At 51.6% G+C, this 19553-nt stretch overlaps 2 protein-coding genes across 19 annotated transcripts in view; both read right to left on the reverse strand.

Annotated features, from left to right (window-relative positions):
• ARSG (arylsulfatase G) overlaps nt 1-7677 on the reverse strand; it is a 104633-nt gene extending 96956 nt beyond the window's left edge. For 5 of the 16 annotated variants that reach the window (XM_070480092.1, XM_070480091.1, XM_070480094.1 and 2 more), the window contains exon 1: nt 7289-7674. The gene's annotated coding sequence lies outside the window, so the exon portion shown is untranslated. Of the gene's footprint in view, nt 1-7028; nt 7148-7288 lie in introns of all 16 variants that reach the window. The other 11 variants (XM_070480093.1, XM_070480088.1, XM_070480099.1 and 8 more) reach the window with 5 other exon arrangements.
• Nucleotides 7678-10079: 2402 nt separating this feature from the next.
• Nucleotides 10080-18578, reverse strand: AMZ2 (archaelysin family metallopeptidase 2). Of its 3 annotated transcripts, none has more exons than XM_070480110.1 (8): nt 18507-18578; nt 17912-18305; nt 16887-17169; nt 16040-16213; nt 15810-15938; nt 12637-12800; nt 11288-11464; nt 10080-10413 (listed from the first exon to the last, which is right to left on the reverse strand). In XM_070480110.1, the coding sequence occupies exons 3-8, from the start codon at nt 17167-17169 to the stop codon at nt 10258-10260; spliced, it is 1083 nt and encodes a 360-aa protein (XP_070336211.1). In that variant the 5' UTR covers nt 17912-18305; nt 18507-18578; the 3' UTR covers nt 10080-10257. The 3 variants fall into 3 exon arrangements, with proteins under 3 accessions (XP_070336211.1, XP_020731320.1, XP_020731323.2); XM_020875661.2 differs by lacking the exon at nt 18507-18578 and having other exon boundaries at nt 17912-17999; nt 18191-18447; XM_020875664.2 differs by lacking the exons at nt 17912-18305; nt 18507-18578 and having other exon boundaries at nt 16865-17149.
• Nucleotides 18579-19553: the final 975 nt, after the last annotated feature.

Here is a 19553-nt window from a genome sequence, read left to right on the forward strand (position 1 = left end):
TCCTAATGAGGTGAATGAATCTGGAGCCTATTACACAGTGAAGTCAAAGAAACACCAATACAGTGTATTAACGCAAATAGATGGAATTTAGAAAATCGGTAACAATGATCCTATTTGTGAGACAGCAAAAGAGACACAGATGTAAGGAATAGACTTTGGGACTCTGGGGGAGAAGGTGAGGGTGGGGCAATTTGAGAGGATAGCAACTGAAACATGTTTTCTACCATATGTAAAATAGATGACCAGTGCGAGTTTGATGCATGAAGCAGGGCACCACCTCGGACAACCTGGAGGGAAGGGGGGGTGGGAGGGGGGCTCAGGATGGGGGACAGGTGCACCCATGGCAGAGTCACGTCGATGTACGGCAGAACCATCACCATGTTGTTAAGTAACCACCCTCCAATTAAATAAATTTTTTTTAAGTTAATTCATGGATCCTGGAATTTGAATTCCATAAACTTTTCACACACTATGAAATACTGTTTTTTTTTCAACCACATAAAAATACAAAAACCATGCTTAGTTCGAAGGCTGTCGAAAAATTGGCGTGAGTTGTATCTGGCCTGTGGACCGCTCCATGGCATCTGTGACACCATCACACAGGTGCCACCAGTGACAGACTGTAAACTAACAGTCCTGATGGGGAGACTGTGGAAACAGTGACAGATTTTATTTTATTGGATACCAAAATCACTGCATTTTGTGACTGTAGCCAGGAAATTAAAAAATGCTTAGTCCTTGGAAGAAAAGTTATGACAAACCTAGACAGCATATTTGCCAGCAAAGGTCTGTATAGTCAAAGCTATGATTTTTCCAGTAGTCAATATATGGATGTGAGAGTTGGACCATAAAAAACTCTGAGCACCAAAGAATTAATGCTTTCCAATTGTGGTGTTGGAGAAGACTCTTGAGAGTCCCTTGGACCACAAGGAGATCAAACCAGTCCATCCTAAAGGAAATCAACCTTGAATATTCACTGGAAGGACTGATGCTGAAGCTAAAGCTCCAATACTTTGGCCACCTGATGTGAAAAGATGACTCATTAGAAAAGACCCTGATACTGGGAAAGATTGAAGGCAGGAGGAAATGGGGACGAGGATGAGACGGTTGGATGGCATGGACATGAGTTTGAGCAAACTCCAGGAGACGGTGAAGGACAGGGAAGCCTGGCGTGATACAGTCCCTGGGGTCGCAGAGTCACACATGACACAGTGACCGAACACCACCAGTCCTGACCAGGGGGAAAAGACCATCATGGTCAAAGTAAGCCTCAGGTCACAGGTGCCAGAGGCAGGAAAGATCAAACAGCTGCCAGCCTGTCATCACGTTTCACTTCCTGTGATTAAGGCGGTCTGGCTTCCACCTTGCTGACTAGATAATTTCACTACAAATATAGACTATTTTCTTCCCCAAAATAAAGTTGATCCAGTTGTAAAAATGACTTAAGATCATGTGCTCTTTTTTTTTAGATCATGTGCTCTTTTAAGACAAATGAAATGCATCTCTGAATCAATGTTTCCAAGCTTTTAAACAAGGTTATCAATTTTCTACTCCAATAACATATAAATGTAGCATTTATGCTTTTTTAAAAACCACCAGGGAATTCCCAGCTTTTGTGCATTTATCTCCCTTTCCTTTAGCTTAATACCTGTTGATAAAATAGAAAGTGGATTCTAACTCGAAGTTCTCATTGTCCAGTCATCCATTCAAGCCACCTAGAGGTATTTATCCCACCTAGACTTCTGTACTCCTTCCCAGATATTCTGAATCAGAAACGATCATGAATCCTTACTTTTAAAAGCTCCCAGATAGGCTCTGTTCAGGCTCTAAGTCATGTCAGAAGTCGTGTCAGATACGGGGCTCATGAGTATGCCTAGTTTAGAAGGCGTTGCCCTTAAAATTCTAAAAGGTTATGAGCATTAATTAAAACCACCAATATAAAGACAATTCCAACATGGTATATGCTAACGCTCAGTTGTGTCCGACTCTTTGTGACCCATGGATTGTAGCCCACCAGGCTCCTCTGTCCATTGGAGTCTCCAGGCAAAAATAATGGGGTGGGTTGCGTTTCCTTCACCAGGGGATCTTCCCGATCTACAGACTGAACATGCTAAATGGTCACTCCCATGAGTATACATCGCGTTGGGAAAAAAGAACCCGTCCCGGTCTCCAGATTTATCTTTAATAGGAGCCCAGTCCAGCAGGTGGATGGCACTGTTGCATAACTAAGGAAACTGGCTCCCTCTGGTGTTCAGGGTCTGTCATGACTGCCTGATGGTGCAAAACAAGGTGTCAAGGTGGGGAACTTACAAAATTTCAGTTTTCATGTAAGAAGTCTCACAGCCAAATCACAGTGACCACAGTGGCTGCGGATCTCCTCGAGGGGAAACGGGATAGGAAAACCGACCCCCAGAACGCTATCTCTAAAGGCTTTAAAATGCAGCTCACCTGACAAGCCCATGTACACGCGTGGCTGGGCCCCTGCGCTGTCCGCCTGGAGCTACCCCAGCACTGTTCATTGGCTACTCCGGTATAAAGTAAAAAGCTTGAAATAAAATACAGCTCACCTCAGAATCCTGGGGAAAATACAAATTGTGGCCATGAATTTATATTTTTATCTACCTTTCCAGCAACCCAAGAAGACGATACACACACTAACGAGACTAGCAACTTACCCCCTAGAATCTGACCCAAACGTTCCTGTCTCTGCATGGGGATTCCTTTAAAAAAATAATAATAATCGTTTATTTTTATTTCTTGATCACGGTGCAGCCACGTGGGCTCTTAGTTCCCTGACCCGGGACGGAATCCTGGCCCCTGCCCTGGAAGCACGGAGTCTTAACCCCTGGACCGCCAGAGAAATCCCGGGGACTCTCTCCCCAGCCCTGACTCCCGCGCTGACCTCCGGACCGTGCCGCAGCCCGCTTAACCTGCCCTCAGCAGAGCCCCTGGTGCTCCTCCTCAGACCTGCTCCTTCCTCCACAGATCCTACTGACTTTGCTTTCTAACTATACCCATAGCCAGACCGTCTCTGCCAAGTCCGCCAGCAGCCCACCGTCAGTGTGATCCGAGCAGGAGGACTGGTCACCTTCTAGCTGGCGTGCCCACTTCCGCCCCGACCCCCCTGGCCTCCCTTTTCCGCAGAGAGGCCTTGCAACGATCCTAAAGCACAAGTCATACCCGATCCCATTCACAACCTACAAATCCTTAACTGGGCTCCCCACGCCCTGCCTGGGGCTACAATTTGCTGCCCCGGTTCTGCCACGCTGGCTGCACTGGCTTTGTTATTGCTCCTTGAAATCTCAGGCCTCAGGCCTCAGCGAGTGTGGTTCCCTCGGCCTGGTCCGCCCGTCCCTGACGTGTGCACGACCCGACCCTCCCATCCACCCCCTGCCCCTGCCCAGACGTCACCCCCCGAGGAGGCGCGCCTGAGCACCAACAGACACATCACTAGTTTCCTCCCCTCCGACCTTACGTCAGCATTTGTTTCCTCGTTCTTTATCATTAAGGGAGATGCTACCTTTTAAACCGGAGGACAGTTGCTTCACAGTGCTGTTCGCTTCTGCCATGTGATGCTGTGAAGCAGCTGTATGTACACATACACCCCCAGCCTCTCTCCCACCCCACCCCCAATCAAGGCGACAGTGAAAGTCGCTCAGTCGTGTCTGACTCTGCGGCCCCACGGACGATACAGTCCGTGGGATTCTCTAGGCCACAATACTAGAGTAAGGCAGCCTCTCCCTTCTCCAGTGGATCTTCCTGACCCAGGAATCGAACCGAGGTCTCCTGCACTGCAGGCGGATTCTTCACCAGCTGAGCTACCAGGGAAGCCCAATCCAGGCGGCAGTTGATTTACTCACTGATGCGCTCCCAAGGCTTTGCGTAGGCTCTGGCACATAGTAGGTGATGCTCAGAAAATGCAGCTGAATGGACAGTTTAGTGGGTTTCTCAGTTCTCTTGACTCTTTCAAAGATGAGCCTCAAAGGGCTCCCGGTGATGCCCCACTATGGCAGGTCCACTCTGAGGAAGAAAATACAAGTCCATTGGAGACTAAACAAACTGAAAGAAAGCACCTCTAGGGCAGGCATCAGTCTTCTGTATATGCTGGTTCCACAGCTGAGGAGCCAACTAACCAACCAAACGGCAAAATATTTCAGTTCAGTTCAGTTCAGTCGCTCAGTCGGGTCTGACTCTTTGTGACCCCATGAATCGCAGCACGCCAGGCCTCCCTGTCCATCACCAACTCCCGGAGTTCACCCAAACCCGTGTCCATCAAGTCAGTGATGCCATCCAGCCATCTCATCCTGTGTTGTCCCCTCTTCCTCCTGCCTTCAGTCTTTCCCAGCATCAGGGTCTTTTCAAATGAGTCAGCTCTTTGCATCAGGTGGCCAAAGTATTGGAGTTTCAGCTTCAGCATCAGTCCTTCCAATGAACACCAAGGACTGATCAGGATCCTTTAGGATGGACTGGTTGGATCTCCTTGCAGTCCAAGGGACTCTCAAGAGTCTTCTCCAACACCACAGTTCAAAAACATCAATTCTTCTGCACTCAGCTTTCTTTATAGTCCAACTCTCACATCCATACATGACCACTGGAAAAACCATAGCCTTGACTAGACAGACCTTTGTTGGCAAAGTAATATTTCTGCTTTTAACATGCTGTCTAGGTTGATCATAACTTTCCTTCCAAAGAGTAAGCGTCTTTTAATTTCATGGCTGCAATCACCATCCGCAGTGATCTTGGAGCCCAGGAAAATAAAGTCAGCCACTGTTTCCACTGTTTCCCCATCTATTTGCCATGAAGTGATGGGACCAGATGCCATGATCTTAGTTTTCTGAATGTTGAGCTTTTAAGCCAACTTTTTCATGCTCCTGTTTCACTTTCATCAAGAGTCTCTTTAGTTCTTCTTCACTTTCTGCCATGAGGGTGGTGTCATCTGCATATCTGAGGTTATTGATATTTCTCCCAGCAATCTTTTTTGTTTTTTTCCCTCCCGGCAATCTCGATTCCAGCTTGTGCTTCTTCCAGCCCAGTGTTTCTCATGATGTGCCCTGCATATAAGTTAAATAAGCAGGGTGACTATATACAGCCTTGATGTACTCCTTTTCCTATTCAGAACCAGTCTGTTGTTCCATGTCCCGTTCTAACTGTTGCTTCCTGACCTACATACAGATTTCTCAAGAGGCAGGTCAGGTGGTCTGATATTCCCATCTCTTGAAGAATTTCCCACAGTTTATTGTGATCCACACAGTCAAAGGTTTTGGCATAGCCAATAAAGTAGAAATAGATGTTTTTCTGGAACTCTCTTGCTTTTTCAATGATCCAGCGGATGTTGGCGATTTGATCTCTGGTTCCTCTGCCTTTTCTAAAACCAGCTTGAAAACACTCCAGAAAGTTCCAAAAAGCAAAACTTGAATTTCCTGCACACCTGGAAACTATTTAAATAGCATTTACACTTTATTTACAACTACTTATATTGTATTAGGTATTATAAGTAATCTAAGGGTGATTAAAGTATCCTGGAGCATGTGCATAGGAAATACACAAATACTATACACCACTGTACAGAAGGGACGTGAACATCCATGGATTTTGGTATTGTGGGGCTCGGGGCGGGGGTCAGTTCTGGAACCAATCATCCTGCAGATAGAAAGACTGACGCTTGGAGAGCTGTGAATGTAAACATATCTGGTGCAGAATTCACTCTATATACAGGCATACATATGTGCTAACTCACTGCAGCTGTGTCTGACTCTGCAGTCCTACGGACTGTAGCCTGCTGGACTTAAGCCGTTTTCCTGGGGCCTCCCAGGTGGTGCTAGTGGTAAAGAACCCGCCTGCCAGTGCAGAAGACATTAAGAGACATGGGTTCCATTCCTGGGTCAAGAAGATCCCCTAGAAGAGGGCATGGCAACCCACTCCAGTATTCTTGCCTGGAGAATCAATCCCATGGACAAAGGAACCTGGTGGGCTACAGTCCATGGTGTCACAAAGAGTCAGACACAACTGAAATGACTTAACACAGCATAAGCTATTTTTTTCCGGTAGACTTTTTTCTTTCATGATGTCTCTATTGCTTTTTTTTTTTTTTTTTGCCACACCAGGCAGCTTGCAGGATCCTAGTTCCCACACCAGGGACTAAACCCGGGCCCTCCGCCGTGAAAGACTGGAGTGCTAACCAAGGACCGCCAGGGAATTCCCTCAAGGACGTGTCCTTCCCCCTGTGGTTCAACTGGAAGCAAGTGCTTTTCTCTGTATTGAGTCTCTCTCTTTGGTGTTAAAGCAAGACACTGGGATTTCTGACTTTGAGCAGCCCCAGAGGGTCCCACTTGAAAAGAGGTTGAAAGAAAGTTTAATCTTACAACCTCTTCTATAAACAATCTGAAAAAAATCAGTTAAGTCTCCTGCTTCTGGTGCTGTCCTTATGAGGTCATGCAGCATAGTGAAGGCAAAGCAGAACTTGGAAGTGAGGGAGATCTGGGGTCATTTCTGCTGTTGGTGTAACTGCACACAAGTTCACACAAGCCTGAGCTTGCACCACATTATTCACACTTTGCAACTTCTCTTTCCAAAAGTGAAAAGGACGCACCAGGCCCTTGGCAATGGAAAGAGAGAGTTTAAAAAAAAAAAACACCATCTGTTCCAGGGAATCACAGCAGGTCCCCAAAGCACACTCATGGGGAATCCATCCTTCACAGGGACCCCCAGCTTTCAGCCGATATGAACACTGTCTGCACACACTGAAGACCCCGCAACCTTTTCCTTCCAAAAGCCTCACTCTCCTGTTAATTCCACTTCAAAGGGACACGTTCCCACGCAGACTGGAAATGGGTCATAACAGCACCGCACTGTCCAACACGGCAGCCAGGAGCCATCCGACCCGCCCGCCGTTTGACAAGCGGCCACTGGGAACCCAGACGCAGCGTCCCAGCAAAATACAGACGGACTCTGAAGACCTGGTCTGAGAATATAATGTAAAGTGACATAAGTCAGACGGAGAAAGACAAACACTGTGGGACATCACTTACGTCTGGGACCGAAAAGAGCAGAGCTGGTACAAACGGAACAGAACAGAGGTTATCAGGGCTGGGGGCGGCGCAGCAGGAGCGATGCGGTTTAAGGTCCAAACTCGCCGGTAGTAGAGAATCTGTCCCAAAGAGCAGCGCAGAGTACCGCGATGACAAACAACACTATATATAAAACATCAACCCGCCAAGAGACCCGTCTTAGCTCGGCCCCTGCCCCGGCGCCCCGACACCCCCGGCCCACACACACGGAATGGACATACCTCGGGGAGCTCGCGCGGGTCACCTGTTGGTAACACGGGCGAAGTGGAGGGCCGGAGCTACGCCATCACGTGAATGTCACCGCCTCTGTCCGCACGCGCTCACGAGCTCCCAGGAACGGCGCAGGGGCCGGAGCGGCTCTGAGGACCCACGGGCACCGAGGAGTGGGCAGGGTTGACGCGCAGAGGCCTGGCCTCGCCCGGCCGGGCCCGCACGGACGCACTCCCGGCCCTGCGCGCGCCCCGCGCCCCCGCGCGGCTGCGCTCCGTTCCGCGGGGCCGGGTCCGGTCCCGCCGCGGCGACGTCCGCCACGCCCGGCGGTCCGGTGCAGTCCGGTGCGGTCCGGTGCGGTCCGGGCCGGGCGCCCTGGGCGGAAGCTGCCGGGCGCTTCCTGCGGGGGGCGGGGGAGGGGAGGGCCGCGGGGGGCGGCGCGGGACCGGGATGCGGGCGCGCGCGCTCGCGGCGCGGGCATCTCTGGGGCGCGGCCGGGGTCTGGACGGAGCTCGGCCTCCGCGTAGAGTCCCCGCGGCCTGAACTTGAACCCCGACCCTTCCCGTGACCCGAGGGACCCTGCTAAGTCCCTGGGCGCCGCCGGGAACGCTTCGGACTCAGTTTTCTAGAATGGTGTTCACACGGTGGAAAATTACTCTTTCTTCTCAAATACCTTGTTGGTTCAGCGTTTGCAGAGCAAAAACTGCATAGGTTTTTGTCATTGAGAATCATTTTTAAAAACTACAAACACTTTTCCATAGTGTTTTAACTTCAATTGCAAAAAACAAATTATATTGTTTAACTTAACCCTAAGAAGTGTTCCAAAAGTAAATGCAGTGCAATCATTGGTGACAAATAACACCCAAGTGAGGATCGCAGAGTAGACGCCAGAGCTGCCGCTTGTGACGGGAGGGGCCGGTGTAACAGACCTGGTTGCTGGTCTCCGGGGCAGTCAGTGCGGACAGACTTCTGTCTTCACGGAACAGCTGAAACCCCGCCCCCGAACACAGTTCTTCGAATCTGAGTTCTTTTAGGTTTGCAGCTAAAGCTGACCTACGGGACTGTGCTCACCCTGCAGGGCGATGAAAGGAAACTGAAGGGGATGGAGGAGACCTAAAGCATGTACCTCCGGGCGGAAACAAAACTCACAGCAGATCCGTCGGAGTCCATGCTGCATGGGTCCCCTTGGTAGTGTTTCTTAGAAGACCTGGTCTCTGCCCTTCAACTAGTTCTAATGACAAACCACCGTTTTCTAAATGACTAGAGGTTCACCGAGCAGGAGACGGGAGGCGGAGCCATTGATTTGGTTCTAAAATGTGCTTTAAATCATGCTGCGTAAATAACAACAGTGCTAGGCTTCAGGCGAAAACGGTGGAAAATAAAGATTCCCTTTAGTTTCACCCTCCAGGTTAAATGAGAAGCGGGAACTCCTCTCTGCCGGCATACGGTCACGTGATTTGCTCTAGCTTCTAAATTTCCCGGATCCAGCAGTCTGTCCGGTCTTAAATTTTTAACCTGTTCCCCACCGGGACATCCAGCCTGATGTGAACATCTCTGGCAGATGCACAGGTAACCGGCCCCACGCTGCCCCTCACTCATGTAAACATCAACGCAAAGGAATGGGAGATTACTGCAGGAATAAACCCAGCACCTGCTCTAGGCTTTAAGAAAAAATGCCACACACACAACCACAAGCACCACTGTGTGAAAGGGAAGAGCAAATGTGAGTCCGTGTTGGAACAGTTTCCTTTCCTTTAACCTCTGTGCTCTGTCTGTTGCTACCGAGAATGCCGGGGACCTCTCAGCAGTCCCGTGGTTGAGACCGAACTTCCCCAGCAGGGGGCGCAGGCTCCAGCCCTGCTGGGGCAGCGAAGATCCCCCATGCCCCCAAAGTGCGTTCAGAAAAAAAGGCTTGAGGCCTGAAATGCACAGCAGAGCGTTTTCAAGGCTCTGACCTTTAAAAGCGTAACACTTTTCTGTTCATATACAGAGGAAAAGCTGCAGAACACAAAGTAACATCCGTCGTGTTGGAGGTTTGTAAGAAGGTGGCGATGTGACAAATGGACAGCACCCAGAGCAAAGGATGCAGACACCAAGAAGCTGCAACAACCCCCCCCACACCCCCTTCCCTTTTAGTACAAAAGCCGCCCGAGTTCTAACTCTGCTGGGCACGAGTCCACCATTTCTCGGTCTGCTGGCTTTCTGAAGAGTCACTATTGCTTTCCCCCAAAACTCCTCTCGATTTGCTGGCCTGTCATGCCAGTGAGGAGTATGAGCTCGGACTGGCCGACAATCGCGACACGTTATCTGCAAGACCCCTGGCAAAGGACTCCGTCTGTGAAAGCTGAGAACAGCGGCGTCCCCACAAGTACCAACAGCGGGGCAGGATGGGCACCGTCAATGCCACCTGCAAATACTCCCCAGGAGGAGCTCCCATGTCGAGCTGCTAAAAACTGAGGTGAGCTGTTGCTTCTTTCAGGGATCAGCTAATGATCAGCAAAGGAAAAAAAGAGGCATAGTGGGCCCAAGGCTGGAAGAGTTTGCAGAAAAGCAGAAGGCATGTGAATGGAGGGTGATGTGTCAGGGTCAGCAGACGGGGGCACCTCTTTCTAAAAACTGAGCCAGAAATCAACCCCCAGAAATGACGTCCCTTGGAAACCCTTTCTTAGGTCAGAGATAGCTATTTTCACAGGATCTGTTTACTTACTAACTTCTCCTGGTCCTAACCTCTCATGAGATATAAACACATGTGAAGAATGGAAATGACGCGCTTGCTGCCACAGACCAGGCTAAGAGAGAAAAGAGTTTTGAGTTTTTATTCTAAATGAGCCACGGTTCAAAGTTCAGGTGCTGTTAAAAAAAAAAACCTTCACTCCACTGCCCAGACACAACACAGAATCAGTTTATTCCAATGAAGTACTCCCGCCAAACGAAAGCATGATGTGCACGTGTTTATTTGAATTATTCCTACTGAAGGTCCTTATTTCTGGAGAAGAGCCAGGCATCTTGTGATCCACTCCTTCCACTCTTTAAAGGCTTCCACAGGTTTTGGCAAAGTTACCAGCTCCTCACGACTGTGTTTTGGAGTAACTCTAGGAGTGTCGGTGGACTCGGCATCAATCCACCTGACCAGCGCCTGGAAAATCAGAGACACATCTTTGAACAAATCACAGCAGAAGAGACTCAGGCAAGAGAAAAACAGGATCTCCCAAATCATGGAATCTGCGTGGGTGACTGATGCCCCCCACAAAGATGTTCCACCTCATAGAGACGGCCGTGAAGGAGAGACCACGCTCGTCAAAGGGTGTGCACCAGAACCACGCCCACTGTGAGCACACGGGACAGTCACAGGACACACGGGAGAGGAGAGGAGAGAAGGGATGACATGGGTTTTTGAAGGTGGGAGAATGATTATTTTGTTTTCTCAACTTGCCAAGGGTTCCACGAGGCACTGCAGTGTGCGCATGGGGACATGTACACACCTGAAGTGTGCACACTGGGTTGGCAGGCACGCACACGTGAAGACACATGTGCAGACAGGGACTGCAGTCACCCATGTGGGTGGCCATACCCACGCAGGTACGCGGCGTACACTGACATGTTTGTGGGCACCTGTGGATGTAGGGACATTCTTTCCTCCTCAACACCATCCCTTCCTCCTAATGAATATCACACTCCTGCCCCACATTTGGAAAGATAAACCACCTCCACATAGTTTTAGTTTTTTAGTTCTAGTTTTTAAACATGAATTTTGCTCTTCAGTATTTTACTCTGCTCTTCAAAGGCAAGCTCTCTGGCCCTAAACAAACAGCAAATGCAGAAACCTCTCCACCAAGTCTCAGTGGGGTCTAAGCATAAGGCAAGTCAAAGCTGTTGATATTTCTTTGCATTTTTTTTAAACCACAGCATCCTGCTTACCTCTGCACTAACTTCCTCTGATAAATCACCTCCAGAGAAGGGCCTAATAGCAAATGGTCGCTTGCTCCTTAAGTAACCACTTCCCCACTCACTTTGTACCGGTCTCTGAGCCGGAAGCCGACGGCACTCTGCAGCTTGCGTAAGCAGATGGGGCAGAGGTCCAGCGGGCGCCGGTCGGCTTCCTCCAGGTGGTTGGAGCCTTGCATCAGGCAGGCCAGCCACTGGCAGTGCCGGAGGCCAAAGATGTGTCCGATCTCGTGGGTCAGAGTCTGCAAGACAGCCACACGGAGGCGCCCGCGTCAGCGGCAGCAAGGCGAGCTCGTCCAGGAGCAGATCCACAGAACCTGCTCCCTCCGCTCGTCGCTAGGGCCTGCTCGCTGGGCCCTCACCTGCCCGAGTCTCCCGCCCTCCTCTCTGTGCACCTCCCCCGCGGACACCATGGGTCACTCCTTGGCGGGGCCGGAGGTTGGGGGTTGCCGCTACCCCCCGGGTGCCAGCAGCACCCCTCCCCAGCTGTGACAACCGGAAGTCTGCAGGCTTGTCCAACATGCCCAGGGTGGCAAACTCACCCTGGTGGAGACCATGGATCTAGACAGATACCCGCTGAAATTCAGTTCTGGCCCTTCCCCCAGATGCCGGGGCAGCAGGGGAGGGGAGGGGCTCGATCTGCATGACAAGTGGTCAAGGCAGGGAAGGCACAGCTGAGCCCCTACCCCAGGCCCCGCACAGTCAAGACTCTGCTCCAACCTTACAGCCAGCCTTCTGCACCCACGGGTCCCGGGCCACGCGGGATGGTGGTACTTATGGAGTCAGAGAGACACCTGTGTGAGTGGGCCCAAGAGGCTAAAAACCATGCTGCTTAAGGGTCAGTTGTACTTAGAAACCATCATTCCATCAGGTGTTGTTCTTGACCCCAACACACAGCCCGTGTCACTGGCCATGAAGCAGACAGACAGGAGGAGACAGGCTTTCCAGAGCGGGGCGGGGAAGGCATCAGGAACAAGCAGCAGGACCATCAGCTGCAGGAGGTGACCCAGGGGAGGGAAGTCTAGGGGAGGGAGCTGGCGGAGGCCCAAGGGAAGGCCTGTTCTCCAGGAAGGGAAACCAGGGTGCAGGGGTCCTGCAGGCTTGGGGGGCTGGTGGTGGGGCAGCCTGACTTGATGACCATGAATTCTGGAATTAAGCTAACAGTAATGAGGTAGGTACAGGTAAGGCTGTGTGTTACAGGACATAAAACAGGCCCAGATTCTGTACATGTCACTATGAGAGTGTCCCCATTTAAATTCTGTTTTTATTGATAACTTCAGTCAAGCGATATCCACCAAAAGTGTATTCACGACACCAAGTCACTGACAAGGTGACCTTCAGGATTGGGGGTATATAAAGTCAAGGACTCCGATCCCTTAAAAGCCACTGCTGATGCATCGCTTGAGCCACCCACCTTGCATGAGCGGAGCAGCAGAACACTGGAGACCTCAGGAAGGTAATAGTCGTCGAACACCGAGTAGTCGCTCGAAGACTTCCTCTCCAGCTTCTTCACTTTGCCTTTGTAGTGTGAGCTATAGAAGTCCGTGCCGTACCTGGCAAAGCTGAATATGCCCACACCTGCGGGAAGGCGACAGGTCAGCCCAGGGTGAGAGGAAGGTTCCCTCCTCTGGGGGAACTACCAGTTAAGAGCCCGCTTGGGCACCTGGCCAGGGCAGGCACGCAGCCCCCAGGCTCAGGGAGGTCTGCCCACCAAGGGGACTTCTGGCCCAGATTCCTCAGTCTTCTGCTGTCCAACCTGCTCTGCTCTGTACAACTCAGAGGTCTTGAGGTCAAATTCTTCAGAAAAAGAAAGTTCCAGAGAGTTTGTTTTCTTTTTCCCCATAAAATAAGTTATTTTCTCAGGAATTCCTTGGCAGTCCAGTGGTTTAGACTCTGCACTTTCACTGCTAAGGACCTGGGTTCAATCCCTGCTTGAGGAACTAAGATCCTGCAAGCCTCGTGGGGTAGCCAAAAAAATGGGGTGCATTCTCTTAAATCGGCCCAACCAAGTACCCAAAGGAGCAGCGGGTGTCAGGACCACGGGCGCTTACGCACTCTCTGGAAGACTGCGGGCAACGGGTCTCCTGGCAGGCCCCTCCATAAGGCGCCCGTCCTTCTCTCTTCCCTCTGCCTGCTGCTGCTCCCCAACACCTTGGAGATCACGCTTGGTCCCCGCTTTCAGACTGAAGAACCTCCCCGTCCTCCCATCTGTAAACAGCACTGCTCTCTCTACGGCTGGCGCCAGTGACCAGAACAAGCACGCCTGTAACTGACTCCCTGTGACACTTCAGCGAGTCTCGGCCCTCTCTGCACACGGGAACAGACACAGAACTCAGGCTACAGGGCGGCTGCTTTACAGTCCAGCTGGCCACCCGGCCTCTTTCACTAGGCTTGTCTGTTAGTTGCTAGTGTGAAAGCAATAAGGAACTTTTTTGATAAGGAAATGAATTCATAGTAAGTTTGTCAAACCTAAATTTGATTCAAAAAGAATGCGTCTCACCCCACCTCCATATTTGAAATATAGGGAAGAGGGCACTCTAGAAGTTAAGAAAAAACTAAACCTACTCACTCTCAAGTGACTTCCTTTGACCAAACAAAGGTGGGCACATTTCACTACAACACCTTAAGTGAAAGTCGCTCAGTCCTGTCCAACTCTTTGTGACCCCATGGACAGTCCATGGCATTCTCTAGGCCAGAATACTGGAGTGGGCAGCTGCTCCTTCTCCAGGGGATCTTCCCAACCTAAGGCTCGAACCCAGGTCTCCTGCATTACAGGCAGATTCTTGACCAACTGAGCCACCAGGGAAGCCCATAATACCTTGAGCAAGAAATTTTTTTCTTCTAATAATCCTACAAATACATTATTTCCTTTACTAATTAAATATTTCTCAATTTTAAAATACCAATCTTTATAAACCTGCCGAGAACAAAGTCACCTGCAGTAAGGAGACCCCCTCACCGCAGGGCACAATACCCTGCTCCCTCATTACGTCTTCTCTCATGTCATGCAAAATTTAAGAAACTTATTGGGGTAAAAAAAAGGAAATAAGCAGAAACACTTGGGGAGAATGCTTCCTGACGTCCTCGAATGCATAAGATAGACTGGTTAACAAAATCTAGATAAATATTGTTTAAAATTTTTTAATGGTTCTGGTTCTCTCAGGCTAATTATAAAAGATTTGTTTAGTACAACTTTTTGCTTCACTCTTTTTTTTTTCCGATAGAAGGCTCATACAAAAAAAAAAGCAGGACAGCAGGGACCCGAGCCTCTCAGGGAGTGCGCTAACAGGTCGTGGCGGGCGGGCGGGCGGGCGGGCGGGCGTGGGTGTGGACTCGCTCGTGCTCAGTGGCTCAGCTGTGGCCAGCTCTTTGCAACCCCGCAGACTGCAGCCCGCCAGGCTCCTCGGTCCATGGGACTGCTCAGGCAGGAAGACTGGAGTGGGTTGCATTTCCTCCTCCAGGGGACCTTCCCGACCCAGATCTCAGCTGCATCTCCCGCACTGGCTGGTGTCACCCGGGAAGCCCGTGGCTTCGTGGGTGTGGGGCTGGAAGACTACAAACGCAGGAGAGCGAAGGAGGGGCAGGCAGAGAGGCCTCACGGCGCCCTGGGCCCCAGACCCGATGAGAGGGAAGAGGCGGTCTCTGACAGGAAGGCCTTGGCAGCGAGGGCTCCCCGCCCTGCCACCCTGAGGCTCACACACTCCAGGCTCAGTGACAGCCCGCCTGCGAACCGGAGCTCACACAGCCCCACCGCCGCTACCTGCTCCCGCCCCCACAACTCCAGCGGGCAACCATGCCCCTCAGCTCAGTGGGCTTCTCCCCTCCGAGCCTGTCTTAGATCCTGACGGATGCAGGCAGAAAAACAAGAGCAGAAATGGAAGGGTGGGAGAAGTAGAGAGAAGGCAAAAAAAAAAAAAAAAAAACCCCAATAGGCAAAAATATGACTTGCTTATAGAGCCTTTTCCTCCCCAGTGCTAAAATGCAGGGTTCCCCATGAGTTACAGTTAAGCTTATTTCAAGTCAAAAACTGAAACTGGCCATAAATAACAAAACGTCTGTTCTGAGACACAAGATATGAAGCACACACTTATAAATCAGTGCACAGCGACCTCATCTATGCAAGACAACTACGGAAAGAGCTGAAAAACAATTAGCAAGATTTCCGCTTCCATTAATGACAGTTCAAATATCCTTATTTAATTCACCCTGTCACTGAACTACCTATATTTGCCATCTGTTGCACTGAATGTCTATATATGTGTCAGCCATAAGTACACACTTTCTATGGATCAGCAGTTTTATGTAAATTATCTCAAAACAACACAGTGAAACAGGTATTATTAGCTCCAAGTGGTGCAGGCAGTGAATGGCTGAGCTGGGCGGGGGGCGGTGGCGGGGGTGGAAGGACCCAGATCATTGGGGCCTATCAAGAGCATCCTTTCTGCTACGGCAGGATGCGGCACCAGAAATACTGCAAGGTCTTCACTATCTAAACTGTAATTGGTTGGAATTTTTTCCCTTTTTCAAAATTTTCACAATGAGTCTCAAGCTGAGCAAGTTTCTACCAACAATGTGAAAAAGGAATACCCTCTGTCAAAGAGGCCTGTCCAAAGACAAAATTCCAGGAGTCTCTCGGGTAAAGATCGATCATTGTTATTCCCACAACACAAAAGGCATCTTCGGGTTTCTTCTTTTTTAAGAACGTCAGGATCTGCCCTATTAAAAAAAAAAAGTATGTTTAAGATATATTTATGTGTGTGTGTGTACATATACCTATACATTTTACTCAATTCAAGTTGTAAGGCTATCCAGCTCACCTGCATGAATCTGAAGGTTCCGTGTGCTATCATTGATTCTAAAGGAACATCTGGTTGCAGAGACAGGAATCGGCTCTAGGAGTTTGACTGTCAACCCGTAGAAGAAGGCTTCACAGTAGCCCTTGAGCCATTTCAAATATTCCTCACTGATACTTCTGGTGTTTCCCAGCAATCCTACGACAGATACAGAAGAAAATTTAAAGAGAGATTTTGAGATGATCAGAACAGTCTTTACCTCAGTCTACAGTTAGAAATGTGGAATTAGGAACAAATCAACTCTAAATTTTCAATACATATTTGCCATTCACTCAGGTGACCACTGATTAGAAAGAAAACCTGGCTCCTTGGTGCCTCAATGGTAAGGAACCTGCCTGCCAACACAGGAGACACAGGTTCGATCCCTGGTCTGGGAAGATCCCCCAGGCCTCGGAGCAACTAAGCCCATGCGCCACAACTACTGAGCCTGTGCTCGGTAGCTCGGGAGCAGACAGCTGAGCCCGTGTGCTGCAATTACCGAGGCTCGCCTGGCCTAGAGCCCATGTTCTCCAACAGGGCACCACAAGGAGAAACCCATGCACTGCCACTAGAGTAGGCCCTGCTTGCTCCAGCTAGAGAAAGCCAATGTGCAGCTGTGAAGAGCCAGCACAGCCCATAAATAAATAAAATTTTTGAAAAAAACAAAACCTTCTTTCTCAAGGCAGTTTGGTTACCAAACTTCCACTGTGGGAACGAATGTCAAAAATGATTATAAAAACTTCCCTCTTGAATGAGAAGTACAAGGCAAACTGTCCAAGGCAACAACACCATCACAAGACCAAACCAAACCCAGCATATTGGCAAGACGCACCAATGCACTGTATGTAAATCGTCTGCTTCCCTGGAGAAGGGCTCTTTCTGTGAAGATCACTGAAAAACTCTTCAAAGTCTTGGGGAGCCTCAGGATGGGAGATAATCCAGTCTGACGGTGAATGCAAAGTAATGGGTCCAAAGAGATCGCTGTCTGGCCTGAAGGCCTCATTCAGCAAGCGCTGCTCCCCGGGGTCCAACTGCTCATACTGCTTCACAAGCTCTGGGTTCTTTGAGATGAGGGCCGTCTTCAGGGTGTGTTCAGAGTGCCGTACTGTTTGCATCTGCCAGAAGGACACACGTGGTCACATGGAAAATGCATATCCAAACTGGGGTCTTTACAGACATCATTTATTTCCCCCTAGAACGGAATGACTGATTGCTAATGCCTGGGCGTCATCACCAGAGAACTGCCTGCTTTCACCGTTTCTAATCAGTTTCTTAGGGGGACTTCCCTGGTGGTCCAGTGGTTAAAAATCTGACTTGCAACGCAGGAGATGCAGGTTCCATACCAAGTCAGGCATGAGATCCCACATGCCTCGGGGCAACTAAGCCTGTGAGCCACAACTAGAGTCTATGAGGCGCAATGAAAGATCTCAGGGGTCGTAAGGAAGATATTGTGTGATGTGACTAGAACCCAACAGCAGCCAAACTAAAAAAAAAAAAAAAAAAGTCAATTTCCTGGGGAGGGTATCTGAAAGAGTGGAAAGACAATCATATGATTCCTTCCTCCACCTCTTAGGGAACCTGCTCCCACTATAACGTTCGTGGTCACCCTAAGACACGACCCGATTCCCTATCTCCTTGACTTTTGGGTAATAATGATATTATGAGCTGACTCATGACAGCCACATGAAACACATTCTTTCCCACGTGTCTCAAAGACGTTCCCGACCAAAGGGAAGTGCAACTCATGTTAAGTACTGAGTTTCTGTAACTTGGCTGCAGGTTGACAAGGGATCTCGGCCACTGAGGTGGTGTCACCCTGGGGAAGCCGTCAGGGGACCGACCAGGAGCCAGACTCACACTGACAGGCCTCTTTCGCTCACGCGGCGTCCCCGCCTAGAGAGGTCATCCCTCCGTGTGACGGGCTCACAGCTGCTCCCCGAGGGGTCTGGGTGAGGGAAGAAGAGAAACGGGACGTCAGCGTGCGGAGCCCGCCGCTGCAGTTTAATGATGGGGAGGAGGGGAGATTTTTAGCTAATGGCTGTCCTCGTTGACAGCTGAACTCCGGGGTCCAGGGCCACCTCCAGAACGAAGCTCTCTCTCAGCAGGGCTCGCCTGGGAGCAGAGAAGGGTCCTCACCGCTGCTGTGGGGCCCAGTCCCGTCCGGTCAGCCCACCTTCACCGGCGGGGCGGCTCCCGCCGCGGCCCCGCCTCAGCGGGCCGGCCAGTCTGCGCCTGCGCGGGAGCCACCACCCTGATGGGGAAAACGGCGGCGTCAGGGATCGGAGGTCGCATCCGGAGGCCCGGCCGGGCCCGGCTCCCCCGAGACGCCCCCGCGCACCAGCTTCCGCCGCGGCGGCAGTTCCTCTCACACCCTACCCCGCCCCTCGGCCACAAGTGTCCCCCTCCTCCACCAGCAGGCGACCCGGCCCCAGATCCCTCCCGACACCCTCACCCAGCCAGGCGTCAACGCCTCCCGCCCCCGGCGGCGGCCCCAGGCGCGTGCGCATTGCGCCCTGCGCCCCCATTCGCGCACCGCCACGCCCCCGAGCTCCCCGCTCCGCACGCCGTAGCACGCACGCTCCGTCGCCCCGCCCCTTCGCGCACTGCCACGCCCCCGCGCTCCCCGCACGCAATGTCGTAGCACGCACTCTCCACCGCCCCGCCCCTGCGCGCGAGGCCGTACGGCGGGCGCGGAGCTCGAGTCGTAGTGGACGCTGCGCACGCGAGAGAGGCGAGGGGGCGACGAGTCGCCGAGATCCGCCCCGCGCTCCACTTTACGCGCTGCCGTCCGGGGGCGCCGCTGTCCGGCCACGCCTGAGCCGCTGGGTCAGCTGCTCGTGCGCGTGCCGGGCGGGCCGTGGGTGCGAGCGGCTCCCCTGGCGTCGCGAGTCCGCGGGTGGACGCGCGGCCGGGCTGGCCGGCGGCGACCCGGGCCGGGCTTCTCTTTCCCCGGACGCGCCCCTTGGTGGGACTTCAGCCCCGCGGCCTCTGAGTGCAGAACGAAAGGGGCAGCTCCGATCCCGAGGGCCTGGGCAGGCTCCCCGGCCCAGCCCGGTGCTGCCCTTTCGCGCGGATGCTGTGCTGGCCGAGCCCGAGTGCTGCCCAGGAGACGGCCTGGCCGCATCCCCTCCCCGGCCCTTCCCCTTCGACATGGGGGTCTCCTGTCGGCCTCCTCCTCCCTCCTCTCTGACAGGCTCCCTTCCCTCTCCCTCCAGTTTGTGCTGCGCTCGCAGCCCCTCTGTCCTGGCAGCTTCCTACTGGGAAGCCCGGGGAACACCTAACCCTTTATAACCGTTTCCCTAAACCTTTTCTTATACTTGTCCTAAAGGGGCGCCCGACTCCCCGCACCTAACCTGAGACATCCTTGCTGCCCCTCTTCCCTCCCCCACCCCCGCTTCCCTGGTAAAGAATCTGCCTGCAGTGCAGGAGACCCTGGTTCGATTCCTGGGTCCTGGGTCGGGAAGATGCGCTGGAGAAGGGATAGGCTACCCACTCCAGT

This window comes from Odocoileus virginianus, chromosome 17, assembly GCF_023699985.2.
Source record: "Odocoileus virginianus isolate 20LAN1187 ecotype Illinois chromosome 17, Ovbor_1.2, whole genome shotgun sequence".
NCBI lineage: Eukaryota > Metazoa > Chordata > Mammalia > Artiodactyla > Cervidae > Odocoileus > Odocoileus virginianus.